At 44.6% G+C, this 27653-nt stretch overlaps 1 protein-coding gene and 1 pseudogene across 1 annotated transcript in view; one reads left to right on the plus strand and one right to left on the minus strand.

Annotated features, from left to right (window-relative positions):
* LOC119810363 (CXADR like membrane protein) overlaps positions 1–15239 on the plus strand; it is an 86312-nt gene extending 71073 nt beyond the window's left edge. Inside the window, exons 3-7 of the mRNA XM_038323807.1 lie at positions 2910–3111; positions 4269–4436; positions 6371–6493; positions 13188–13329; positions 14288–15239. Of these exons, the coding sequence (XP_038179735.1) occupies positions 2910–3111; positions 4269–4436; positions 6371–6493; positions 13188–13329; positions 14288–14588 (936 nt within the window). The 3' untranslated portion in view covers positions 14589–15239. The remainder of the gene's footprint in view (positions 1–2909; positions 3112–4268; positions 4437–6370; positions 6494–13187; positions 13330–14287) is intronic.
* Positions 15240–26231: 10992 nt separating this feature from the next.
* Positions 26232–26430, minus strand: LOC119810806 (annotated as a pseudogene).
* Positions 26431–27653: the final 1223 nt, after the last annotated feature.

The raw sequence follows: 27653 nt of genomic DNA on the forward strand, positions 1-27653 counted from the left end.
TGGAACACTCTCCTTTTCTGCCTCTCGTCCCTTATTTAGCCTGCTTACCTTTCAGATTCAAATACCACCGACTTTTCTGGCACATCCTTCCTGCTAGGTTCTGAGTAAACCCAAGGAAATGTATTCTGTATTTATGTTCCTCTCTTCATTAATCTCACTCAATTGTGATCAAACTAAAGAGAAGGGTTTTGCGCGTCTGAGTGGCTTTTCCATGTCTGGTGGGAAGCGGTCATTCCGTGTTTGCTGGTGTGGAAACCGCACAGGATGGCAGATCTGCGGTTAGAGGCCTGAGGTTTTGGCAAACTCCTTCAGCCTGGCACAGAAATGGCAAGGACGATCCGGAAAAAGAGCAAAGACCTGCAGGCTGGCAGGCTGGCAGGCAGACTACACTGACTAGTAGAGGATTGTTTTCTTAGGGAAATCTAAGATGTGTTTCCCTTAACTGGGAAAACAAAGATGCCCAGTTCGCGTGTTTTGTGGGAGAAATATGATTTCTTTAAGTAACTTTAGATTTTTTTTAAACTATGCATTTTTATTTTTTTTTTTATGCACATTGGTGCTTTCTCTGCATGTGCATCTGTCTGAGGACACCCGATCCCCTGGAACTAGAGTAACAAATAGCTGCGAGCCACCATGTGAATGCCAGGAATTGAACCCACATCCTTTGGAAGCATTGGGGGTCGTCAGCATCATGCCCTGCTATTCCAGGAGAGCTGAGGTGGAACGCAGGTCCTCGTACTTGAGCTGAAACCACTTTGCCCACTGAACCATCTTCCTGGTCTTGAGTTCTCAAGTTCTGTGAGAACAAAACAGGTTACTTGGCCTGACTGGCGAGATAGCTCAACCAGGAGAGGTAATAAACCCAGCAGGGCGGAGCCACCTAACCCAGTCTCGGATCAGCGCATGACCACCTGTCTAATGGGTTTCCTTGGGGTAAGGCACCTGTGGAAACGGAGTCTCACTTAACAGGGACCAGCAGTCCACAGGGCAGCGTAGGAATTTGCAAAATTTGTGCAGCTTGCCGCCTATTTTCCCCTCTCATTATATTGTTGATTCTTTGGGCGGTTTTTAGTTTTCCTTTGTCAGTCACATATGCAAGAGCTGTAATTTCCCCTGGAAAGTCTTCCCTTTCTCAGATATTTTCCCTTTAGATTCAAGAGGGGGCTAATGTTTCTCAAATCTCCTATCTGGAGTTACCCACTACAACGCCCGATCCTGGGAACTTTTCTGACACAATAGAGATAGTTAGGTACATGCGAGAAGGCAACACTTGGAACATTAACCACGTCTCACACGTCTGGAGAGGAGAGTAAGGCATGCAGACACAGAACTGGGGAAAGCCTCGGGAATGCACATAGTGCCAACTGGTGGAGTAAGTTCCCCGGTACCAAGCATACAGAAGCAATGATAGGGCCTAGTGTATTCCGATGGGATTAGTGCAATGTAAAGTGTGGGGTGGATAGGTCTGTCTTTACCATACGTGGGAGCTTATACTGGTGGGAGAAGTATGGCCTACTGAGATGGGAAAAAGAATCCTTAGTCAATGTCTGCTTTTACAGAGAGATTGAGACTTGGGACCCTCTTATAAAAGCCGTAATAAAAGCATATCTTGCAGACCCGAAAGTATTATCTGGGTTTGGATATTGTTGTCCTCAAAGCATTGTGCCCATATCTATTATTTCTTGACTTTGTAACCGTAAGTAGCTGCCAGCTGGCATTAGTGCTGTGAGAGCAGGATGTGTCTGGCTCGATATTTAGTTAAGCCTGCAAAAATGCTGAACTCTGTGTGTAGAATAAGGTTATACAGGGGTCGGGAAAGTGTATTGGGGAAAGTATAAAGGGGGCTTTCATAAATGATCACGATGTATCCTTGACTTGTGATGTATTTCTTAAAGTCAAAAATAGAAGCTAGAAATAAAGCTGTTCACGTAACCCTGGTATGAAAAACTGAGTATAAATAAAGGTGGCCTGAGCCGTTGAGTGCAGGGATAATGCTGCCTCTAGAAGTTTCCTTTATTGTACAGGATTTGACTATTCTGGTTTTTTTTTTTCATATGAAGTTATGGTTTTTTTTTTTGAGGTTTATGATGAGTGCATTTTTTGAAGAGATCACATTCAAGTGGTAGGAAAACACAGACAACAGAAAAGGTTATCGTTGGGAAGGGTGCGCTTTGGCCTGATCCTTATCCTTTCTCCTCAGTTCTCTTCAAAGGCAATGACTGGTGTCACCTACTGTGAACGCTGTAGAAACACTATGCTCAGGGTGTGTGTAGCTGACCACATTCAAGCAACTCAAAATGGAGCAGTTCCGAGTACTTAACGAAGCAATTAGGACTTTATAAATAAAAGCTACACAGGCCAGGTGTAGTGGTGTACACCTTTGGCCCCAGCACTCTTGAGGAAGAGGCAGATGGATCTCTACGAGTCTGAAACATAGTGAGTTCCAGGCTAGCCAGGTCTACCGCAGGGAAACTCTGCCTAAAATAATTAATAGTACACAGGTAAATATAAAATATTATTCTTAGAAGGAACAGCAAAGCCTAAGCAAACATATTATCGTTTCTAATAATCCCTTGGGTCTTTAGAATCAGCCCAAACTTGCCTGCTTTGTGTCAATGGGAATAGTCCCTTTCTTCCTCTCCTCCTCCTCCTCCTCCTCCTCCTCCTCCTCCTCCTCCTCCTCCTCCTCTTCTCTCTCTCCTTCTCTCCCTCCTTCGCTCTCTTTCTGGACAGGATTTTGTTTTGTAGCCCAGGCTAGCCTGTTCCGGAACCTGTGATCCTGTTTCCTCAAGCTCCCCAGTGCTGGGATAGCAGCTGTGTGCCAACACACCTGGCCCTTTCCTCATCTTGACAGCGGAAGGGGAAGGTGAAGTCCCGCCCCCTGACTCGGCCTCTGTCTGTCTCCCCAGGTTATCACTTACTCCAGTCGCCACGTCTACAATAACTTGACTGAGGAACAGAGGGGCCGAGTGGCCTTTGCTTCCAACTTCCTAGCAGGAGATGCCTCCCTGCAGATCGAGCCTCTCAAGCCGAGTGATGAAGGCCGATACACCTGCAAGGTGAAGAACTCAGGACGCTATGTTTGGAGCCACGTCATCCTAAAAGTCCTAGGTAAGGTCGGATGCCGCTATCTCGGTGGAGACCTCCAATTGCCACGCACCGCGCCCCCATGTCTGCCTTCGGTGCGCTTTTACCCAGTTACCTACAGTTACCGAGCTTCGGGCAAAGGGCAGGAGGTTAAAATACACAAACACAGACAGACAGAGACACGGGTCATCCTTGAATTCCCCAAGAATGCCCCCTTTATTGTGTTCAGGGGCAGATTATATAGAGATGGCCACGCCTCAGCCAAACCCACCAGAAACCACTCTCCTGCCATCAGGAACTCCTGAAGGGCTTGTGCTCAGAGCAGCTGTAGGCATTCAGATCAGGGGATTACAAGAAATTCAGGATCTGGGGTCTTACTGCTCTCAACAGTCGGACCCCAAGATCAATGCCTGCATCTTATGAGGTATCAGGGGTCCGGGGACATAGCCAGCTGCAGATGGTAATAAAATCACCTCTTTAATTCTTGTAGTGCACACTTAGACATCAGCAGGTCCAGTTCCCACAAAGAAACATTTATGTTGTAGATTTTAGCCATAATGAGAGAAGAAAATATAATTATAACTTTCTGTGTGTGTGTGTGTGTGTGTGTGTGTGTGTGTACGTACATATGTGTGCTACAGTTTTCGTGCGAAGGTCAGAGGACAACTTTCAGGACTCACTTCCCTCTTTCTGTTGTTGGTTCTGGGGACTGAACTCAGGAATCCAGGCTCGCACGGCAAGTGCTTCTACCCACTGAGCCACCTTGATGACCCATAATTATGATTTTCCCCGGGTAGCTCATTATAAAATTTAAGCGCCCTCTCATATTTGAATAATTTCCTTTGATTATTTAAATAATTACTTCCAAACTACTGATCTTCTATCCTTGTCCCAATATCAGTTAGAATTATATTTAACTTTCCTAAAATTCCCAGTAAATAACAGTGTTTGTTTTTTTGTAACATGGCATGGGGCTTTCTGAGACTGCAGGTTCTGCCGCTGCTGGTAGCAGCTAAGAGATGCCCGGGAGAGGGCGACTGGGCTTTAGGAGGGAAGGCGAACAAAAGTTGGCAAAATGGATGGCTAAATAAACAGCCTCGCGGGGTGTAGTTCTTCCACTGACTCTGCCATTAGGAGAACCTCTGAACGATCACATTTTTAAAACAATTTTTTTTCACCAGTGAAACCATCCAAGCCCAAGTGTGAGCTGGAAGGGGAGCTGACAGAGGGCAGCGACCTGACGCTGCAGTGTGAGTCGGCCTCAGGCACGAAGCCCATTGTGTATTACTGGCAGCGGATCCGGGAGAAGGAGGGAGAGGATGAACACCTGCCGCCCAGATCTAGAGTTGGTAAGTCATCTTCCTGTCCGTCCTTGGGGCCAAAAATATATACAGTGGCCACGACTTCCAAATCTGCCGGTCTGCCGGGCCAGCAGCATGCCGGATGTCCTTGACCAGGCTGAGAAATCTCCTTTCTGTGTGGTTGTCAATGGCTTGCTTTGCTCTGGTTTGGATTGATTTGGGGTTTTTGGTTTTGGTTTTGGTTTTGGTTTTTTTTTGAGGCAGGGTCTCATATAGCATCCTGTCCTAGATTGCTTTTCTGCTCTTGTGATAAAACACTATGACAAAAAGCAGCGAGGAGAGGGAGGGTTTGTGTTGTCTTACGCTCCCAGGTCACTGTCAGGCAGGAAGTCAAGACAAGAACCTACAGGCTACCAGGCAGTGGTGGTGCACGCCTTTAATCCCAGCATTTGGGAAGCAGAGGCAGGCAGATCTCTGTGAGTTCGAGGCCAGCCTGGTCTACAAGAGCAAGTTCCAGGACAGGCTCCAAAACTACTAAGACCCTTGTCTCGAAAATTAAACAAACAACCAACCTGCAAGCAAGAACCATTCCCTGGTTAGGGTGAGGTTAGGGTTAGGAACACTGCTTACCATCTTGCTCTCTCGCTCTCTCTCTCTCTCTCTCTCTCTCTCTCTCTCCTCTCCTCTCTCTCTCTCTCTCTCTCTCTCTCTCTCTCTCTCTCTGAATATGCTCAACTAGCTTTCTTACACAGTCTGGGCCCTCCCACTTAGAGAGGGTGCCACCTGCAGTTACCTGAGCCTTCCTCCAACATCAACCATCACCATGGATCAAGGACAGTCTTTCAGTCTTTCACGGACACACCCAGAGGCCAGTGTCATCAGTATCAGTTGGGGGTTTCTTCTTCCCAGGTGTGTCAAAGTGATGATCAGAAACCAACCAGCAGAGGTCTACTCTCAATCTTTGGCTAAGATCAGATATAGGATCTTCTGTAGGCCAGGCTGGCCTTGAACAACTGATCCTTCAGCCTCTGCCTCGCAGGTGCTGCGATTACAAGCATAGGCTACCAGCATGTCCAGTGTGAACCTTTCTTGCTGCTATTGTTTGTTTGTTTGTTTTTTAAATATTTATTTATTTATTATGTATATAATATTCTGTCAGTGTGTGTGCCTGCAGGCCAGAAGAGGGCACCAGACCTCATTACAGATGGTTGTGAGCCACCATGTGGTTGCCAGGAATTGAACTCAGGACCTTTGGAAGAGCAGGCAGTGCTCTTAACCGCTGAGCCATCTCTCCATCCGTATTGTTTGTTTTTTGAGACAGGTTGTCATAAAGCCCAGGTCGATATAGAACATACTACATAGCCAAGGATGGTCTTGTATTCTGGACTATGCTGTCTCCATCTCCCAGATGCTGGGTTATAGGGACTTACCAACATGACTGGATACTGTTAAATCTCTTGAATTTCGTTTTCTCACCTGTAAACTGGTCCAACAAAACCCTACTTCTTTCTTCAAACGTCATAAAAATGAAAGTCGGGGAAATGGACTACATAAACTACTGTATCTAAATTACTGAGGGTTCACTGACTGTTCGCCATCTTTTTCTTTCCTTTTGGCTCTGCACCAGAGATTGGACCTAGGACCTTGTACACACTCCCTGCCTGCCTCTGATAGAATCTCAGGAAATTGCCCAGAATAGCCTTGAGCTCCCTCTGCAGCCTGTTAGGCCATAAATGGGTGATTCCCCTGCTCCACCCTCTCAAATAGCCACCAAGCCCTTTGATCCCAATCTTCTGTAACTCTTGATATTAAATTAAAACAATTGTATTAAATATTAAAATAATATTTACCCATTTCCCATGTTTTAAAACAGAATCTTTTCTGGCATTTCATCCCATTTGGCATTATCAGTGATGCGCAACAGTAAACAATGTAGACCCTGTCATGGAGGAGACTTACCATTCTGCTTTCTGCTTGTCTAGATTACAACAACCCCGGCCGAGTGCTGCTGCAGAATCTCACCATGGCCTCCTCTGGGCTCTACCAGTGCACAGCAGGCAACGAGGCTGGGAAGGAGAGCTGTGTGGTGCGAGTGACTGTACAGTGTGAGTATCTCAGCTTGTCTTTCTCTAAGACTGTGCAGTGTGAGTATCTCAGCTTGTCTTTCTCTAAGACTGTGCAGTGTGAGTATCTCAGCTTGTCTTTCTCTAAGACTGTGCAGTGTGAGTATCTCAGCTTGTCTTTCTCTAAGACTGTGCAGTGTGAGTATCTCAGCTTGTCTTTCTCTAAGACTGTGCAGTGTGAGTATCTCAGCTTGTCTTTCTCTAAGACTGGAGATAAACCCCAGCACCTCGGGCGTGAGAGCAGCCTTCTACCACGGAGCTAACTCCCCAACTTTCCAAAGGGGATTTTGTCTGTGTGTTTGTTTCATTGAAAATTTTTATTCTTACATCGCAGTTTAGTATAAAATGTTTTACTCATGATAAAAGTGAGGTCAAGGTCAAAGTCTTTCTTTCCAGAAGAACATGATTTTGACTGGTTGTATGGCTACCAATGCGAATTAGCCAGTCCTCTGAGCTACGGAGCTGGGAATTTGGCTCACTGGGCTAGCACGTGCTAGTCAGCACCATGCTCCTGTACACACACACACACACACGCATACATGCACGCTCACACAGTCCCCGAGTTTAGAAGGTAAAGACAGAATAATCTGGAGTTCAAGGTCATCCTCTACTACACACAAGAAGTTTAGAGTCAATCAGAGCTATATAAAATCCAACATCAAAACAAAAGTCAAGTGTTTTGATGCATTCTGTAACCCTAGCACCAGGGATGCTATGACAGGAAGATAGTGAATTTGATGCCACCTTGGGCCACTTGATAATAACATTTATTTTAAAGGAAAGAGCCAGGTGTGGTGGTGTACTCCTTTAATACCAGCACTCGGTAGGCAGAGGCAGGTGGATCTCTGAATCTGAGGCCAGCCTGGTCTACAGAGTGAGTTCCAGGACAGCCATGGATATATAGTGAGACCCTTTATCAAAACAAAAATAAAGAAATAAATATGACAAGAGAGAAAATCAGCCTACAGTCTTTTTTTTAAGATTTATTTACACCGGGCAATGGTAGCACACGCCTTTAATCCCAGCACTCAGGAGGCAGAGGCAGACAGATCTCTGTGAGTTCGAGGCCAGCCTGGTCTTCAAGAGCTAGTTCCAGGATAGGCTCCAAGAGCTACAGAGAAACCCTGTCTCAAACCCCCACAAAAAAAGATTTATTTACTTATTTTATATATAGAAGGCTCTATCCACATGTACACCTTTATGCCAGAATAGGGCATCAAATCTGCTATAGATGATTGTGAACCACCCTGTGGTTACTGGGAATTGAGCTCAGGTCCTCTGAAAGAGCAGCCAGTGTTCTTAACTGCCAAGCCAACTCTCCAGGCCCAATCAACAGTCTTAACTAGCTCTAAAGCTTATAGTCCACAAAAATGGCAGCCTGCCAAAATATCTTCCATGGTGCAGCAGGAGCACTTTCATCTGGGGGATTACAAAACCACTGTGACGGGGACACACACACACAGACTCACACACACACACCCACACACATGCACACACCACATACACACTCACACGCACACACACCACACACACACATATCATACACACATGCACACTGTGGCAGGGACATATGCACACACCTCACACACACACACACTGTGGCGGGACACACGCACACACCACACACACACACACACACACACACACACACACACACACGGACATGATGACAATTACAAAGTAAAACCAACCTGAATACTTGTATCTATTTCTGTGTAACAAATTGCCCCAAATTTAGTGAATTAAAATTTTTTGACTCTTGAAGAACCCAGGGCAGCTTAGTACACACCTGCCAAGACAGGCTCTATGGAGACCAACGGGAAAGTAGGCCTGGTCTCACTAGTTTACCCTAAGGCAGTACCTGGTTCCAAGAAAGACCACAAACTGAGACCACCCAGCAACAGACCATCCAAAGGACATTCCTAACGTTCCAACTATTGTAGATAGGATCACTTGATGACCCTTAGCCCAGCACACCTATCCCTCCCCCCTTCACCAAGGCACCCCTAGACAGATGTCAGCCAATCAGGGGTCCTGAACCTTAGAAATCCCTCACCCTAACTTCTGCTTTTATAAAAAACAAACAAACAAACAAAAAACCCCACCCCAACTGAGTCCATGGCTCTCTGATCCATGGCAAAGTATTGGACACACAGAGTCCTGAGTTTGAATTTGAATAAGAATAAAGGCTCTTTGCTTTTACATATGGGACTCCGAACTCCTTGTTGCTTTTGGGGGGATTCTGAGGTCTGGGCATAACACTCTCAGTTTCTGTAAGTTGAAGATTCAAGAGTGGCCTAGCTAGGAAGTCATTCCTCACTCTCAGGAGAGGTTACACAGTGGGTCATGGGGCTGCACACATCACAAGACCCGGATGCTGGAGGCTAGCCCTCTGACGTGGCTGCCGACTGGCCTGAAGCAGTCACTGGAGCTCTGGAGACTTGAGAGTGCAGTGATTTTGTGGAAGCAAAGCCAGAGCTGTGTGTTTTATTTCCTAGCAGTGAGTCATGGGCTAGCAAGGGTGTTCAGCAGAAAAAGGCTGTTGGCACCAAGCCTAATAGCCTGAGCTCTGCACCCAGGACTGACTGGTGGGAGGAAGCAACTCCCTCTAGTTGTCCTGTGACCTCCACAGGAGGGTGCAGTAATGCGTTCATACCCAGCCCTGCCCCCCCTCCACACCACACAAGCTCCTCGTTAATGAAGGAGCTGTTAAGATGCTAAAACTGGTCCAAAGAGCATTTGAAACCTTAGATTAGGGACAGAGACACTTTAACTTGGAGATTGTAAATATCGCTGGGGTAGACAGCAAAATAGTTAATGTTCTAAAAACCAGGGGCTGAGGTCTCTGCGTTCACTGAGTCTGTCAATTGTCCTGGGGTTACAAAGGGTCAGGAACTGGACTTCTGTCCTTTCATCTAGCAGTTATCTTACAAATTTAACAAGATCTTCACAGAAAAAAACTATGAACTGCCCATCATGTCAACTGAAAGCCCACTCTTTTTACTTGAAGCTATCGTGTCATTGAAAGGGAAAAAAAACAGTACCAACTAGGTATGGAAGCTCATACCTATACTACACCTCAACAGTCAGGAGGATCATGGACTCAGAGTCAGTCTGGGCTATAAACCAAGGCCGTGTCTCAAACACACACACACACACACACACACACACACACACACACACACACGCGCGCACGCGAATAATACCAATTCTTAGAAAGGTTATGTGTTGAAACAATAATAAAATGGTTCCTTAGCTAGCCCTGGCAGGACAAACCTGAAATCTCAATACTTGGGAAGAGGAGGCAGAAAGATCGGGAGCTCAGTGTCATTCTCTTACATAAAGAATTTGAGGCCAGGGCTGAAGAGATGGCTCAGAGCTTGTTCTTCTGGCTGTTCTTCCAGAAGTCCTGAGTTCAATTCCCAGCAACCACATGGTGGCTCATAGCCATCTGTAATGAGATCTGGTACCTTCTTCTGGCTTGCAGGGATACATGCAGGCAGAACACTGTATACATAATAAATAAGTAAATCTTTGAAAAAAAATACTTTGAGGCCAGTCTAGGCTACATGAAACCACACCTCAAAAGTCATTTTTTATTTATTTATTTATTTATTTATTATGTATACAACATTCTGCCCCGGTGTATGCCTGCACGCCAGAGGAGGGCGCCAGATCTCAGTACAGACGGTTGTGAGCCACCATGTGGTTGCTGGGAATTGAACCCAGGACCCCTGGAAGAGCAGCCAGTGCTCCTAACCTCTGAGCCATCTCTCCAGCCCTCAAAAGTCATTTTTTAACAGGGCAGTGGTGGCACATGCCTTTAATTCCAGCACTCGGGAGGATGTCTTATAGAGATGCTAATTCATGGCCTACGTGACAGCTAACATACTCAAACAGGTAGATGCAGACGTGACAAAAGACCATTCGCCTGGTTACCTAGGATACAGCCTAATGTGTTTTCCCGCTCAATTGTTATGATGATATATAAACTATTTGAAAAATAAATGAGAGATCTTGCCCTTCAAGGATGACCGTGTAAGCTATGTCCGATTATTCCTCACAACTCCGTTCCAGTCTAGTTAGGGAAAATAATTATCTGTATTGGAGCAACACGAGCTTCAACATTCTTTGTTTTGTTTTGGGGAGACAGGGTTTCTCTGGGTAGCCTTGGCTGTCCAAGAATTCACTCTATAGACCAGACTGGCCTTGAACTCACTAAGATCCACCTGTCTCTGCCTCCCGAGTGCTGGAGTTAAAGGCGTGCGCCACCACTGCCCAGCAGCCTGGTACATTCTAAGCAAGCAGTCTGCCACTGAGTTCCATCCTCAGCCTTTGGTTTTTATCTTTCTGAGAAAGAGCCTTGTTGTGTAGCTTATTTTGGCTTTGAACTTGCTAGAAAGCCATACTGCCTTCAAACTTGGACATTCTTCATGGCTCGACTTCCCAAAAGCTGAAATTAATAGTGTTTCCCACCAACTGGGCATTCTCACTGTTCTGTAGTGTTTTGTTGTACAAGTATGCCACAGTTACTAATCCATTCTATTAACGCATTTTATTAACATATATTATTTATTATTGAGACAGGGCTCACTGTGCAGCCCAGGGTATCAATAGGCTTTCTATATAGCCATGGATAGCTTCAAGCCCACAGATTATAGACATGTACCACCATGCCTGTTTTTTATTCCATTTAAATTTAGATAGAAAAAATGCATTCAATTGTATCCAGCAACATTTCTGTGAATTTATCCTCTAGAGATATTCCAAAGTATGCAAACATACATGGAAATTAATGAAATATTATTTTAATTGTGAAAAAGTAAGAAACAACTTCAGTTTCTGTTAGTAGATAATCCATTCAGTCGTGTATTGGTGGTGGGGCCATAAGGAAAAGAGCATTACTGAACTGACTGTGTTCACATAAAGTAAACCCAAAGCCAGCGAGATCAGTAGGTGCTTACTGCCTAGCATGATGACCTTAACTTGATTGCAGGAATCCACAGGCTCGAAGGAAAAAACAGATTCGTGCAACTTGTCCTCTGACCTCTGCGTACACTCACAAAGGCATACATGCGTAAATCCATTTTACTTTTTTTTCTAAGTTTTTAAAGATTTATTTATTTTTATGTATTTTACGTATATGCATGCTCTATCTGCATGTATGCCTGCACACCAGAAGAGGGCATCAGCTTTCACTACAGATGGTTGTGAGCCACCATGTGGTTGCTGGGAATTGAACTCAGGACCTCTGGAAGAGCAGCCAGTGCTCTTAACCTCTGAGCCATCTCTCCAGCCCCCTAAAGTCCAATTTCTTCTTTTAAAAAAAAATCTTTTTGCCAGGCTGGGTGGTGCGCACCGTTAACGCCAACTCTTGTGGGGCAGAGGTAGGAGGATTTCTGTTATGTGTGAGGATACCTTGATCTACATAGTGAATTCCAGACCACCCAAGACCCTGTCTCAGGGGGAAATTGGATAAAAGGTCAATGTTTATAGTGAGAGGCTGTTTAGTTTATAAAGATAAGCAGCACAAGAGGAAACAGCACTTTCTGTTGACAATGCTTTCAAAATAGAAGTGGTACCCTTCTACCTGCTTCTAAAGCCTTGAGTTTGGCCTAGCTTGCTCACCATCCTCTCCAGCCTGCACAGTCAGAAGCATCCTAACCCTACCCTTGCTTCCTTTCCTTCCCTTGGAACCCTTCATTCTCCCTAGAACTGCAGTAGCGTGCTCTCTTAAACAGAACTTGAACCATGTAACTCTTCTATTGCCTCTATAATGAAACGATTGCATGGCCCATTAGGCCTCATGGGAGCTGGTACCTTCCTCTCTCTGTGACTTCGTCGCCCCACACTTTCCTTTGCTCGCTGTCCTGCAGCCAGGCTCACATCCATCACACCCACTATGTCTAGTTCACCACAAGACAGCCCTGGCTTTTGTATTTCAGCTCCACACCCCTCCATCGGAGTCCTCCTTGCCCAAATTGAAACTGCGTTCCTCTGTTCTCCCTCTGAATTGCCGGTCATCCCCTTTGCTCTCACAGCCACTGGCCAGCATTCTCTGTATCTATTTCTTTATTGATTTGCTTTGTTCCCTTTTGTTGAATGCAGACTCGCAGACAGAAAAGCTCTTATTGCTCCTTATCATACCTAGAACTGCCTGACTTAACGTGGGCACTTACTAATAAATATTCAACACATTTCATATTCAAATGAGAGTGTACATGATACTAATCTGCAAATCAAACTCACCTTGGGTTCTGAGTTTGAAAGCCGCTAGTCAACCACACACAGAATTGTACACTGTAGGTTATACAGGCTATAACCAAGTTTATTTTCCCAGTAGAAAAGGGAAGTTAGAGAAAGGGGTGTGGGCAGAGCTAGAAGATGGCCCAAAGGTATCGTAATAGGATTAAAATGTTTTTAACATGACACAATCGCTTTCCCAACCCATTTTATCATATAAATCAAGCCAGACTGTGTCACTAAAATCTGAGCCAATTGAATATAAAGTTTGTAACTATCGCTTGCAAGAATATGGAAAGGTTCAATCACACAACCTGTGAGGGTCATGGAGTGTGGTGTTAGAAGCCGTCCTGTCCAGGGCTTCTGTCTTGAGTGTCATGCGCCTCCTCGCTTACGTTTGACTTTACTTCTGTCTGTGCTTCTGAGAAAACAGACGTGCAAAGCATCGGCATGGTAGCAGGAGCAGTGACGGGCATCGTGGCCGGGGCCTTCCTCATTTTCCTCTTGATCTGGCTGCTAATCCGAAGGAAAAGCAAAGAGAGATATGAGGAAGAGGAGAGACCTAATGAGATTCGGTAAGCGTCCCGGCTTCTGCAGACTCCCTTTACAGGCCCGGTCCATAGTAACTCCTCAGTATAAACAGCCCTCTTCCCCTCTGCACTGTGGATCTCTTCAAAGGATCATTCCCGCAGGAGGGAAATTACAGTGTAGGGGTAGAAGGTGTGACTCACTTTATTGGGAAACCGTCCTTGCTCTGGCCTGTTTTCCGTTGCTGTGATAAACATCACGACCGAACACAGCAGTGTGGGGGGAGAGAAGGGTTCATTCCCCTTATAGCTACAGTACAAAGGGAAGTCAGGGCAGGAACTCAAGGTAAGAGGCTGGGGGCTGACAGCTGAAGCCAAGGCCGTGATGGAGGCTGCTGCTTATTGACTTGCTCCTCTTAGCCTGCTCGGCATCATCCACCGAAGGGGCCCCACCCACAGTGAGCTGTGCTCTCTGACATTACTCATTAATCCAGAAAATGCCCTACAGACTTGCCAGAAGACCCGTGTGATGGTGATGTTTCCTTAGTTAAGGCTCCCTCTTTCTAGATGACTCTACCTTGAGTCAAGCTGACAATCAACCAGCATAATTTTCAACTTTACTTCTGATTCATTACCACTTAAAAAGGGTTTATAATAAAGGATGACATAACCTACAGGACATGAAAGGATTTAAGTATACAGACCCCAAAATCAAGGCAATTCTATCCAGACCATTTCAAGTTGAGCCACACATCCTTCTGGAGCAACTGGTGGGGCCTCTGGCTGTCACTGTCACAAACATTTCCCTAAACTGAGCTTTAAGTCTTACAAAACAAGGAAGTGCTTTGTTCCTTAACCGAGGCCTTCCTTCTGAGGTTTTTGGCTTGAGGAATTTATTGAAAAAAAAAAAAAAATCTCAGGAGGAAGTAACTTTCGTGAGAGTCACCACACCCTTGGCAGTCCTGAAGTTTATCTTGGCTGTCTTCTGTTCATTTCTCCCTTTCAGAGAAGATGCAGAAGCCCCCAGAGCCCGCCTGGTGAAGCCTAGCTCCTCTTCCTCGGGCTCCCGCAGCTCCCGCTCTGGCTCTTCCTCCACCCGCTCCACAGGGAATAGCGCCTCGAGGAGCCAGAGGACACTGTCCAGTGAAGCCGCGCCCCAGCCGGGTTTAGCCACCCAGGCCTACAGCCTCATAGGACCAGAAGCAAGAGGTTCTGAACCAAAGAAAGTGCACCACACGACCCTGACCAAAGCAGAAACCACACTCAGCACAATCCCCAGCCAGAGCAAAGCCTTCCAAACTGTCTGAATCACAGTGGACTTGACTTGCGCTTTTTCCGGAAGTCAGGATCTTAGCCTAGCCACTGGAGCTCCTTCACCAGCCACACAAGCCCCTCAGCCAGATAACAACTCACTTAAGTAGCTGCAGACGAAGTGGCATGGACCAGTTCTGATAAGCACCTTCCTTATAGGACACCAAACAATGGACGTAGGCAGGTCATCTCTATAAAGGCGCCTCATCGTGCCTTCGGAGCAGAGGTGGAGGGAAGGAGGGGCCCAAACCTATTTTGCTCACCAGAACTTGTGGTGAAAATAAGGGAGAGGTGAGGTGGCATACACCTGAAACATCTTACATAGAAGTGTTGCAGGTCACCACAGTCAAGAAGAAAGGGGAATCTCATAGGTCAATTTCTAATCATTTCTGCAAATGTATCGGATTAGCGTGATTATCCAGATAGTCAAAACAGAAACCCACAGCCTTATATTACACCTCTCTGCAACATGTATGGGGACAACTGCTTCAAAGAAACTCACATTAAAAAAAAAAAAACACTTTTTTTCTACCTTGACTTGACTTCATGTATCATAAGGTTTGAACATTAATCTGGGGAGGTTTTGAAATAGTGGGAAACAGAGAAAAGTGATTTTCTCTTTCCTTATCTACAACCAACCTTCAGATTTCCATAGGACCCAAAATAATAACTAAGAAACAAGTCCAACCAAGATGGGACACGATGCTGTGAAGAATTCCATTTTGATGTTCAGAGGATTGCTAATAGATAACAAAACATATCCGGGGCAGTTGCGGGTCATTACTCAAATCTGACACCCCTAAAGACTTCTCTACTGGAAGTTTCTAGAAGAAACAAATATTCATGTCACTTAATGAATGTCCTTAGGGAAAGAATCCTCTAGAGAACGTCTCTTAGGAAAGTTGAAAGATCCTCTTGCATTCTGCCTCCTGCTCCTCTCTCTGAGAACACGTGAAACCAGACTGTCAAGACTGACTGGAATAGAGAGGGACATTAGACCTTTTCCTTGCTAGGTCAAAGGACACTTAATACTGGCCCAAGCTTGGAGATTCTTCTGTTTCTTTCATTTTAGAAGGATGTGAATGTGGGACCTTTGAAGACTCTAGGCCTTAAATTTTCAGGGATCATTTCCTAAAGGCATTGAAAATACATGGCCCATCACTTCCCACTGAGAGGCTGAACCCGAGGAAACCACAGCGTCTCTCTTCTCCGCCTTAGCCTCCAAGAAAAATATAACTGTGGGCTGGAAGGAACGCAGACTACCATTAGGGAGCAGGTGGTGAGAAAAACAAGTGGGTGAAGGGAGAGGGTTCAGCTAACAGCTGGTAATGCTTTCTTCTTTGTTGGCATTTGGGAAAGAATTAGCAGAAAGGATTCACCAGCAAAACTATCAAAACAACTCATACATGGGGGGGGGGAGGTGTCCAAGAAATAAAAAAAAAAAAAAACAAAAACCAGCCAGTTCCCGATAAGTAACTTGCCTTTTGAATGGTTTTGACAAATAGGTTACCTATGGCATAGCTGCTTAACCTGAATTAGCTCTTCAGGGAACAAGGCAAAGTCAGCAGGTCCCGGTGGGTGGAGCAGAGCGTTTCCCTTTGTCAACCAGGGCAAAGGCTTAGAGTGAAAGAGCAAGCCGCGGCGGCCACAGTGATGAAGCAGTTTCTAGGGTGGCACTCAGATGCTGACAGGGAGAGGTGGATGCGCAGTATCGCCCCGTTTCTCTGGCTTTTTATCCCGTGTTTAACTCGCATAAGAGCATCCTCACAGAGTATACATACACTTCCTTCTAAAGTGCCTGGGAAATGATGCTTGCATTGAGTTGTCTGGGTTTGTCTGGGTGAGCTTCACGCATGCTAAAGTGACGGTCCTAACCTGAGTTTTGTCTTCCTTTGAAAGAGGTAGAAATAAGAGACATTGGGGTTATAACACAAATGCCTGTTCATTTGAGAGAATGGGCATATTTGAAATGCTTCTTATACTAACTCTTATCTCGTTGTAAGATTTTTTTTTTTTTAAAGCCCTTTACTCTGACTACATTTTTATTCTTCCTGGAGGATGGTATCCAGGCAACATGCCTCTTCTGCTATGTAATTCTGAGAATTCTTCCTGGAGTCCCTGAGCCAAACGAGCCTATCATGGAGGCTGCAGCTGGGTGGTCACTAGCAATCTTCTCAGTGCTTTCTGCCTTTGAGCAGCAGAGGTTTCTTGTCTGTGCTCTCGGAGCAGGAACCAGTCCCCTTTGTTTGAGAAGGAAATCCCGATTATTTAAAAGCGTTGTTAGAAACTATCCAAAAATTACCTTGGAAATTTATTCCCAATGGAAAACACAATAAGGACACAAAAGAGATTGTACCAGGCTGAGAAATTCTGAGAGATAAGGCACTGAAGTCGTAGCAATGAATCAGGCATTCGGCTTCAGCAAGCAGAGGGCCGGCTGCAGATACAGTGAGAGCCACCACTGGCTCCAAACCTTAGTCCACTGACTTTGCAAACCAAGCTGACTGAGTCCTTAATGTGAAGCAAATAGAAAATGAAAACAAAAGATGAACGGAAGCCAAATCAATCAATAAAATAAAAGTTTGTAAGAGAAAAATGCAGATGGAAGGATGTGGACATTTAAAGAGAAACCATTTCAATAAAATACATAAGCCGAACTCAAATCTGTAAAATAGTGAAATGGAAGTTTTTGTTGTTGCGTTGTATGCAAAGCACTTCAGAATTCTGTTCCAAAAAGTTTTTATCGTTTGCCTCATTTCTGGTGTTTCTCTGTTTCTGTGTCACTCGGCGCTGTTGCCTTGTAAACGGAACTGTACGCGTCCCCAAAGCAGTTACGGACTGTAACTCCATGTGTATCGGCAATGAAAAAATAAATAAGGGAAGACAGTACCGTAGGAGAAGCTGAGGTCTGTGGAACCTGCACTGGAAATACATTATACCTTGCTGCCAAAAGATCTACTAGTGACTGACTTCAGTCACAAGTTTATTGTTAATCCCAGAGATTCGAAGAGAAAGACCGCCGACCCAAATCACCATGGCCAAATTAATTAAAGCAAGCAATTAGTTAAAGCAGGTGTGTTCATCAGTGTACGAAGTACTTTCTCCTCTCAGGACAAGATGTTACGTGTAAATGGCACAAAGGCAGCTGCCCTTAAGGACTTGGTCAAAATCATCAAACAGTAATTGTGAAGCGAGTATTTTGTGCCCAGGTTGAGTACCAACTAAGGGATCTAAAGAGAAGGCACCCCCGAGAGTGACAGAAATCTGAATACAGCTTTACAGACATCCACATAAATCCCATGGCAGAAAGTAGCAGCCTGGTGGTAGGGTCCCTGTAAGGACTCTCCTGGAGGAAGGGTTGAAGTTCACCCAGCCCGGCATGCGTGAAACATGTCTCAGAAAGAGAGAGAACAATAATGGTAGCTATCATTTACTGAGACATCATGTGACAAGCAATGTTTCTTTGGAGACAGGATCTCATGTAGCCCAGGCTGGCTAAATACCTGTAGCTAAGGATTACCCTGAGGTCCTCTTGTCTCTACCTCCTAGAGTGCTGACATCACGAACAAATTTTACTATAGTTAGCTTTTCCTCCCCTGACTCCCAAACTCTAAATATAGTATATATTTTATCCCAACTCCATACCCATATTAATTCTATAAAAAGATTCTTGTGTTCTCATTTTATTTATCTATTTGTTTGTTTGTTTTGTCTTGTCTTGTTTTTTGCAACAGGGTTTCTCTGTGTAACCATGCTGGCTCTCCTGGAACTCACTCTGAGAGACCAAGCTGGCCTTGAACTCACAGAGATCTGTCTGCCTCTGGTTCCTGAATGCTGGGATTAAAGTCGTGCACCATCACCATCTAGTGCATTCTCATTTTAGAAACTAGCCGGGCAGTGGTGGTGGCGCATGCCTTTAATCCCAGCACTCAGGAGGCAGAGGCAGGCGGATCTCTGTGAGTTCGAGGCCAGCCTGGTAAACAAGAGCTAGTTCTAGGATAGGCTCTAAAGCTACAGAGAAACCCTGTCTCGAAAAACCAAAAAGAAAGAAAGAAAGAAAGAAAGAAAGAAAGAAAGAAAGAAAGAAAGAAAGAAAGAAAGAAAGAAAAAACTAGGTCTTGGAAAGACAGCTCGGTTCCCAGTACTCACATGGTGGCTCAAAATTGTCTGTAACTCCAGTTCTAAGGGACCCAATGCCCTTTTCTGACCTGCTCAGGCTTCTTTATATACACTACATATATACTCATGCAAGTACATACATATACGCATAAAAGTAAATAAAATTAAAAAAACAAATAAGAAGGCTGGGAGATGGTGACACATGCTTTTAATCCCAGTACTCTGGTGACAGAGGCGGACGGATCTCCATGAGTTTAAGGCCAGCCTGGTCTACAGCATGAGTTCCAGGACAGCCAGGGCTACACAGAGAAACTTTGTCTGGAAAAGCAAAATCAAAACAAACAAAAAACAAATGAGAAAACTAAAACACAGAGAGTTTAAGTCAGTAGCAGAGCTCAAATTTAAACACAGTCATGTCAGTGTGGCAACAAGACATGGAATCCCAGCACACGGGAGGCAGAGGCAGGTGGGTCTTTGTGAGTTTGAGGCTAGCCTGGTCTACAGAGCTAGTTCCATAACAGCTAGGGCTGTTATACAAAGAAAGCCTGTCTTGAAAAACCAAAACAAAACAAAAACAAACAAACAAACAAAAAAAACAAGTAGCAGCCTGAGCAACATAGCAAGACCTCATCTCAAAGATAATAATACATGTACCCAGTCATACACCATTGTGTTCCATGAGAACTGATAGGGCTCGACTAACTGCTTAGCCCTAAAATCCTTACAGCTTTACCCCAAACCAGGGACTTTGCCTTCCTTCTGCTTGCTTTCTCATTCCTAACCTATTCAATCTACACAGTGAAGATCATTTATATGGTACAAATTATTTTATAAACATATATATATATATGTACATACATACATACATATATATCAAAGTAATCATGGGTGTAGATGAAATAATGCACACAATTTTCAGAGACTGTTTTTTAAAGATTTATTAATTTATTATACATACAGTGTTCTGCCTGCACACCAGAAGAAGGTACCAGATCTTATAGATGGTTGTGAACCACCATGTGGTTGCTGGGAATTGGAAGAGCAGCCAGTGCTCTTAACTTCTGAGCCATCTTTCCAGCCCCATTCAGAGACTATTAAGCATAGAGTATCTTGAACACACTGAGATTAAGTTGATAATAACGATTAAGATATACTAGTTTTATTAAAAATTTAGCTCAAACATTTGAGGGACCCCAAATGTAGAAGTCATTAGGGTCACAGCTGGGTGGGTGGCCTATAATCTCATCACTCAGAAAGTTGATGCAAGAGGACCACTGAGGGTTTGAGACCAGCCTGGACTACAAAGTAGGTTTTGGTCCTGGAGAGATGGTTTGGCAGTGAGGAACAACAGTTGCTCTTCCAGAGGATCGAGCTTTGATTCCTGGCACCCAGGTGGTGGCTCACAATTATCTGTAGCTCCAGTTCCAGATCTGACACCCTCTTCCGGCCTCCTCAGGCACCGTGTTCTTGTGCTGCTCAAAGAAACGGTCAGGCAGAACACACATACAAATAAAATAAAAACGGAGCTGGGCATGGTAGCATATGTCTTTAATCTCAGTACTTGGAAAGCTGAGGCAGGCAGATCCCTGTGAGTTCAAAGTCAACCTGGTCCATACAGCAAGCACCATGCCAGCAAAAGCTACATAGTAAAGCTACATGTAGCTACAAAGTTGCATAGACCTTGTCTCAAAAATAAATAAATAAATGAATAAGGAAATCTAAAAAGGAAAACCAAATTGAATTCAGCAGGCATGGGCTACACAATGAGACCCTATCTCAAAAAGTAAATGAAACAAACCCCCATTCAAGAATTGTGTTTAGTGGGGCAGTGGTGGTGCAGGCCTTTAATCCCAGCACTTGGGAGGCAGAGGCTGGTGGATCTCTGTGAGTTTGAGGCCAGCCTGGTCTACAGAGTGGGTTCCAGGACAGTCAGGGTGGTTATACAGAGAAACCCTTTCTCAAAAAACCCTAACAAACAAACAAACAATAGAGTTCAAGTTCATCCTCTTACGTTGTCATCCCGGGCAACATAAGACTCTGTCACAACAGTACTTTAAAAATGAGATATTAGGGGGCTGGAGAGATGGCTCAGAGGTTAAGAGCATTGCCTGCTCTTCCAAAGGTCCTGAGTTCAATTCCCAGCAACCACATGGGGGCTCACAACCATCTGTGATGGGGTCTGGTACCTTCTTCTGGCCTGCAGGCATACACACAAACAGAATATTGTATAATAAATGAATGAATGAATGAATGAATGAATAAATAAATAAATAAATAAATTTTTAAAAATGAGATATTAGCCTGGCGGTGGTGGCGCACGCCTTTAATCCCAGCACTTGGGAGGCATGGGCAGGCGGATCTCTGTGAGTTCGAGGCTATCCTGGTCTACAAGAGCTAGTTCCCGGTCAGGCAACAAAGCTAAAGAGAAACCCTGTCTCGAAAAAAAAAGAAACAAAGAGAGAGAGAGAGATTACAGATAAACTTGGGTAGGCAAATGGCTCATTGAGTAAAGGTGCTTGCCTTGTAAACTTAGCAACCAGAGTTCAGTACCTGGTGATCATGGGCGCACACTTTTAATCCCAGCACTCAGGAGCAGAAGCAGGGGCACCTCTGTGAGTTCCAGGACAATCAAGGCTACATGGAGAAACCTAGTCTTGAAAAACCAAAAAATAAGCCAACCTGAGTTCAATCTTTGGAACTCACATAAAGATAGAAAGAGAGAAGTTAGCCTATTCTATATAATGAGTTTCAGGCCAGCCAAGGCTACATAGTGAGATAATCTTTTTTAAGAAAAGTGTGTGTGTATGTGTCTCTGTGTGTGTATGTGTGTGTGTATATGTGTGTGTATATATGTGTGTGTGTGTGTGTGTGTGTGTGTGGATCCTACTCCATCCACAAAATCTACAAAGCTGTCCTGATGTCTATTTACATGCTATGCACTCTCCAAACAATAAATTACTTTGAAAATCCATTTACTGCAGGTAATCTTGGCCAAGATTTAAAGCGTAAACTGTGGAATAAAGCTAATCTGATTTTGAAACTAGGTTGAAGTAGAACAGGTTACTTATTCTTTCAGGAGCCTCTCTGTCTGTGTCTGAAGACTGGATACGATCTGCCAGAGACAACCTGAGGACCCGGGTACCCTGTGGCTTTAATCCCAGCACTCTGGAGGCAGAGGCAACAGATCTCTGCGAGCTGAGGTGAGCCTGGTCTACAGAGGGAGTTCCAGGTCAGCCAAAGCTACCAAATGAGATCCTGTTTCAAAGCAAAAGCAAAATGAAACAAAAAAAAAAATCTGTGTAAAATAGCTGACATTCGAGTCACATAAGGAGACACAAGTGTGTGCTGGTCCTTGCTGCACACACAGAGCCTGTAGTAAGAGTCACAACGGCAGGCTGGATTTCACGTTTACGGCAGGATACTTGTTTCCCTTCATTTCTTCCGTGTGGTATGATGAAAGAAAATGATGTCAGGATGGCTCACATGTATGTTTTTCATGTTTAAGGGAAGCAATTTATACTTTGCTACAGTTGGAAAGGCAAAACACTATCAGTTTGGATCGTTCTGGTTTCAATTTTCCTAAGAATGTGGTAAGCACATTCAAGTCCTGAGCAATCAGGCTACATACTTCAGTTTTCAGTCATGCCATTGCTTCCAAGGGCGCTGTTTTTCGTGGCCTTTCCATGTAAGTTCACCATTCTTTGACCCTGAATAATTTTCTTTCTTTTCTCTTTCTCTCTCTCTCTCTCCCTCCCTCCCTCTTCCCTTTTTTCTTTTTCTTTTTCCCTTGAGGCAGAATTGAGAGCCTTATTTCTAACCTGGCCTCAGGCTAATAGCAAGCTTCTTGCCTCTGCCTCCCGTGTTTTGGGATTGCACACAGAGAGCCATCAAACTCAGCTAAATGATCTTTAAAATTTCATATTTTGTGGTGTTTATGGCCCATTTGTTTTAAAATGGATCTCAATTTAGCCTTGGCTAGCCTAGAACTTCCTTTGTAGACCAGGCTGGCCTCACAGACATTCACCTGTCTCTTTCTCCCAAGTGCTGGTATATTAAAGGCGTGTGCCACCATTCCCGGTCCTAAAAGTACACACTTTAAACTAGGTCCCAAGGCACTGGACCAGTGCCTTTCCCTGCTGAGTCATTGGTTTCATTGTGTGTTTGCTTGTTTTTGTTGTTGTTGTTGTCTTGTTGTTGTAATGTTGTGCTAGAAACTGAGCCAGGGCCTCACAAATGCCAGACAAATGCTGATGGCAGCATTGCCCGGTGACTATCCTAAAAATGATGGACTTACTGCTTTTTTTTTTTTTGGATGGGGTGGTTTGGATATGTGGGTTCTAGGCTGACCTCGAACTCAGTCATCCAGGAACACGCCACCACCGCCTTCCCTTAATTCTTAAGTTAGGTGGAGTGGCACAGGCCCATATTCCCAGCGCTCGCAATGCTGAGGCAGAAAGATCACAAGGGGGAGGCCGGTATTGGCTACAGAATGAGATCCTGTCTCAAAAATAAATACAAGGAGGCTGGAGAGATGTGGCTCAGAGGTTAAGAACGCTTGCTGCTCTTTCAGAGGACCAGGGTTTGGTTCCCAGCACTCATGTAGTGGCTCATAACTCTCTGTAATTCCAGTTTCAGGGCATCTGAACTCCTCTGACCTCCACAGGCATGAGGCATATACATGATACATATAACTACATGAATATAAAACACTATAAACATAAAAAACTTAAAATAAATACATACATAAATTCTATTTTTCTAACTTTTTTCCTAATACTTAAGTTCCAAACTTAAACTTTTTAGAAAGGAAAAAAAAAACAAAACAAAGGGCTGTCCACCCTAGGCTGGTTAACTTGGTATTTGCATATTATCTAATAAGTTATGGTAAATTTGAGTAATTTCTTCGGAATTTTCTTCAGTTGGTGGTACCACACCACTCTTATGAAACGATTTCTTATGATGACTCAGCAAAACCTTTTACAGATCAGTATCTGGACAACCTGCATGTGCTGGGCCTGGTGATGCAGGCCACGGTCCATGCTATTCACGGGGCTGAGATAGGACTGAGAGTTGAAAGCCAGCCTCAGCAACAGAGGGAGCGCAAGGCCAACCTAGGCAGTTGGATAAAAGATGTGTCAAAAATCTAAAAGATTATATACACATAAAAGTTACTATTACCAGAGAATACATGTACCTATGAACCCTGTTTGTACTCTACACACAATATAAATTTGGGCACCCTGACCTCTTTATACGACCTGTACCTGCCTTATTAGACCCTCGTTTAACAGCAAGGGTGTGACAGATTCAGATTTTATGGATCTTGGGTCTCTGAGATAAAAAAGAGATAAATGTTCTGACACTTCCAGGCTTAAGAATCCTAAGTGGGGGGAGGGCAAGGAAATGAGACGATAAAGGACAAAAAAAATAAAGTCCTACACATTTTATTTAACCTCTAAAGCTCTGAAGTCTTTGCACTATAGGAAGAGAACCAAAAGGTTCCAGTGTTATACACACTTGTAATCACAGAACTCAGGAGCTGAGACAGGAGGATGGCTGTGAGTTTGAGACCACCACGGCCTACACACTAAGTACCAAGCCAACATGGTAAGACCCTGAGCTGGGGTGGGGGGGCTGAAATTATCTCTACGTCACCACACAAGAAGATGTCTGGAATTTAAATTCCGATGTGACTCCAAAGTCCAGGCTCGTCTCATTCCCCGACACCAAAGCAAGATGGTATGCTCCGTACTGATAAGGCCTTCCAGGGACTAACACCTCACAGACTTCAGGATTCTGAGATGTAGGAAAGCCACACAGTCCAATTCATTTGAATGTGCTTTAGTCCCCATTCCTACCAATTTTTGGATTTTAGGGAGTGGAAAACAAAATGTTTTAAAAAGACAGTCCAGCGAGTTTAAATTCCTGACTCCAGGAAAGCATGCTTCTCATAAAGGACTTGCTTCATTCCTCTCCAGAAGAAAAGAGGAAACACAAAAAACAGGTTCTACTGCAGAGCCCATTCCTGCTTGAAGGACGCGAACTACGTGGGATGCCAGCGAATGTCCATGGTCTTCAGGAACACAAAAGCACAAATAGGAGTCTAGTGTGCTGGCTGCTCTGCTGGCCTCAGCGGACTCCAGAAGGAAAGACAAAGCTTACAGAAAGACGGTCCCTCTGGAGGAAGCAGAGCTACAAGGATCCAAGTCAAGATGACAGGGAAACCATCCCAGTAAACACATTTTAGATTAAAGGGGAAAAAAACGGACTCAACAATCTGACCATGTGGTTTGCCAGTTTAATCATTTAACCTTTCCTCATCTACAAAAAGAAAATCACGATAATTCTTACTTTTTGGTGTTGTTGTCTGTTTGTTCTGTTTTTTGGAGAAAGGGTTTCTTTTTTCTTTCTACTTTTTTTTGAGACAGGGTTTCTCTGTAGCTTTGGAGCCTATCCCGTTGCTAGCTCTTGTACACCAGGCTAGCCTCAAACTCACAGAGATCCACCTGCCTCTGCCTCCCATGTACTGAGATTAAAGGCATACACCACCACCATCCAGCCATATAATTCTTACTTCTTAAGATTTGGGACTGGAAAAAAAAAAGATTTGGGGCCGGGCGGTGATGGTACATGTCTTTAATACTAGCACTTGGGAAGGCTGAAGCAGGCAAAGCCAGTCTGGTCTACGGCACTAGTTCCAGGACAGCTAGGGCTATTAAACAGAGAAAGCTTGTCTTAAAAAAATAAAAACAGAAAACATTTTAGTAGAAATTTTTGTTGTTCTGGAGACTGGGTGTCACTATTAGCTCAGGCTCAAACTCATGATTCTCTGGCCTCTACATTTTGAGTGCAAACATGTACTTATGACCTCGTAAAGAAAATTAAATGAGTAGTGTGTGCCACTTAAAATGGTGCTTAGCAGCTGGGCAGTGGTGGGAATGTCAACTGAGAAATTACTTCCATCAGATCAGCCAGTAGGGAAATATATGGGACATTTTCTTTCTTTCTTTTTTTCTCATACAGGGTTTCTCTGTGTGGCCTGGAACTCACAGAGATCTGCCTGCCTCTGCTTCCGAGTGCTGGGATTAAAGGCGTGCGCCACCACTGCCCAGCCCTTTGTGCTTTTAATCGATAGTGAGAACACAGTTCAAACTTAGAAGACATTGTGAGCCACCAGAAGCAGAGGTTAATTGTTCTGCCATCTAAAAACTGTGCATGTGTGCGCGTATAGTGTAGTATATGTGCAGTCAAGTGTGCCTGTACGCTTGCAGAACTCAGAGGAGGGTGTTGGGTATCAAAACCTTATCCCCTTGAGACTGGACTTAAGCAGTAATTAGACCAGAAGTCCCAGATATATATGTATTCTGGTCACACTGGTTCCCTATACCCCCCACCCTTTTTTTGAGTATCAGAAAAGTTTACTTAGTAAAAAGTTTCATATGAAAACATGATCCAATTCTATACAACAGTCAAGCAGGCCCTTTAGGGGAGGTGTGGACTGCTGTGCTCAACTGCCATTGTTAGACTCTTTCCAAGGCTTCATGCACGATGTTGTTGCTTTCTCGAATGACCACCATACTGATGTTATTCTGTTGCCCAAGGGTTGCCATCCCCACACACTCATCAATCACAAGACTCATAAATGGATCAAACGCTGTCGTGTCTGCCACCATTTAACTTCAATGATAACTTCAGTTCGGGAGGGTGGGACATACTCATGACAGCTCCTCAGCAGACTTAGCAGGACACAATGGCGAAGCAAGCAGTCCCCTCACTTACTCTTATCCCCTTGCCCACCTTGCATTGGTCTCTCGTTGTACAAATCCCCATTCTGGGCTGGCTAGATGGTTCGGTGGTTAAGAGTGTTTGCTGATCTTCTGAAAGACTGAATCTCAGTTCCCCAACACGTCTCAGGGTATCTGACACTCTTATGCCTTCCTTGGGCACCCCCACACAGGCGATGTGCCCACACATAGGCACAGTTATAAACATAAATGTTTTTTAAAAGGTCCCCATCCCACTGTCATGTCCTTTGTTTTTACTTTGGGGTCCACTGGGCTTAATCAAGGCTGCCTTTGTAGGCCTCATACAGAGTTATCCTGGAGCCTGGTTTATTCACCAGTGGTTAGCCACTAAAGCCTTCCTCTGCCCCAGCCATCATCAAACCATTTGTGCTCCCTGAGTGAGGCAGGACCCCTTGAGCCCCTCCCCAATCTGTGACTGAATATTTAGAGGAGTGAGCTTGTGTGGACCCTATGCAGGCCATGCCAGCCACTGACATCATGAGTGCCATTGCGTGTTGTGCCCAGAAGCATTTCATGATCCTGTCTTATCATCTGACTCTACTCCTTTCTACCCCCTTTCCCCTGAGGTTTCCTGAGTCTTGGAGGTGGTATGACGTCCCGTTAAGGTTGAGCACTGGAGTGACCAGCCTTGAATCTCTGCATCAATCACCCTTCGCTCCAGAGGGAAGCTTCCTGATCAAGTCTGGGGCAGCACTATCTCTATCTAACTCCCTGACTGCAGGTCCTGAACATCCCCCACACCCTCCTTTTCTCTCCCTTGAGATTATAGGTTGATAAGTGAGATTATAGGTTGGCTCCAGAGATGCCTTGGCTGGAATTGTCCTCTGATAAGATGAAGTCTGGAGCCACTGGGATTGCACCAGGGGGTTAGTAAAAGTTTTTCCCTTGTGAATGGGGTTTCTAGTGAGATTCCTGGAAAGGGAAGGCATTAAGCAGATGTTAATTTGGCTGGAGTTCCTGTTCTCCACAGGCAAGCGGCTTCAACTGGATTCCTAGGTGAGGAGGGGTTTCTCCCCTCTTCACGATTTCCTGTCTTCCTATCCGGCCTGGCTTTTACTTATTTTGAGACTGGTTTCACGAAGATGCTCAGGCTAGCCTTTGACTCAGGGTTTCACTAAGATGCTCAGGCTAGCCTTT

The sequence above is a fragment of the Arvicola amphibius genome, chromosome 3 (assembly GCF_903992535.2).
Source record: "Arvicola amphibius chromosome 3, mArvAmp1.2, whole genome shotgun sequence".
NCBI classification, from domain to species: domain Eukaryota; kingdom Metazoa; phylum Chordata; class Mammalia; order Rodentia; family Cricetidae; genus Arvicola; species Arvicola amphibius.